A 1,240-nucleotide genomic window follows, 5' to 3' on the forward strand; every position below is an offset into this window, starting at 1 on the left:
CCTTTTCTACGCCCTTCCCCTCCCACACTCTCATTCCACTTTGTCTCTAGTGTTCATAATAATTTTGAATGCTTTTATGTCCTCCAGTCTTTCGGTCTCTACCATAGAGTGCGGACAGTTAGTATATGTTAAGTAGAGACATAAATGTCTTTTTTTCATAGTGTGACTTGCTTCACTCAGCAACAAATCTTCCACATTTGTCCACTTTCTATCAAATTCTAGGGTCTGGTTGTTTTTATGGCTGAATAATATTCCATGGAGGATACGTGCCACATTTTGTTTTTTTGGAGAGGTTTTTGCTATCGGGTGCGCATGCTCACCAGAGAGACAGAGAATGACAGGGAGACAGAAAGCGAGAAATCACCCCCCCATGGGGGATGGCCACGCCACAATCCCTTCTCCTCCATTCTCCTCTCGGGATCTTGGGCACGCAAGCACACGTGCCCCGCATGAGTTTAAGCCACCGGGTCCAGGACTTGAACCGCGGTCAACTACATGGGAGTTCGGTGACATAGTCATTACGCTAACTGCTGGTCCCATGTGCAACACTTTTTCAATCTAAATTAAAGTATTTTCCCAGTTAGGGATTCTGTTTATACACTGTACAGAATCCAACAGTATATGTGTACTTGGTTAGCTCATTCCATCTCTCTCAAAGTACATAGAGTTAAAAAAAATCAGTGATCAGAAGCTAAGTTTTAGAACTAGAGTCTTAGAGGACTAATACAACTGCCTATCACATCACAAAGTTACAGCCTAACTGGAGGACATGGGCCTTGATTCTATAAACTGTTATCAATGAAGACTGAATGGAAACTGTTACTACTTAATTTGTCTGTTTAAAGACCAAATATATTATTTTATGATCTCCAATGAGTATAAAACAGCTGTCTTTCTAAAACACTCATTTTTAAGAAAGATGAAAGACAATATAAAAGCTTAGAAGATAAACTAAAAGAAGAAATGGCATTATCATATTCTAGCTTCTATCACTTTTCATGCCTCATGTATCAACTGGCTTTAAACAAAGTGAATCTCTTAATCTTACTACAATCCTTTAAAATAAACTGTCTTGAAATGACCATAAATTAATCTAAGAAACTGAGTCTTAAGCTTTTGATTGGAAGTATTATTCTACCGAGTCTGTCTTTTATGATATGAAGGAGAATTTAAGTACTTACCTTTTGAATTACTCCTTTACAGTCATGAGACAAGGCCAGGTTTGAAAGAAACATAAAAA

The 1,240-nt window shown here is 38.1% G+C and overlaps 1 protein-coding gene across 1 annotated transcript in view; it reads right to left on the reverse strand.

Moving 5' to 3' along the window:
- The window catches only part of RTTN (rotatin), a 181,333-nt gene that overhangs the window by 16,717 nt on the left and 163,376 nt on the right, over nt 1-1,240 (reverse strand). The window contains 1 exon segment of the mRNA XM_006147227.3: nt 1,182-1,240. This exon segment is cut by the window's right edge and continues 168 nt beyond it. Coding sequence (XP_006147289.1) covers nt 1,182-1,240 — 59 coding nt within the window.

The sequence above is a fragment of the Tupaia chinensis genome, unplaced genomic scaffold (assembly GCF_000334495.1).
Source record: "Tupaia chinensis unplaced genomic scaffold, TupChi_1.0 Scaffold000206_1, whole genome shotgun sequence".
Lineage (NCBI taxonomy): Eukaryota > Metazoa > Chordata > Mammalia > Scandentia > Tupaiidae > Tupaia > Tupaia belangeri.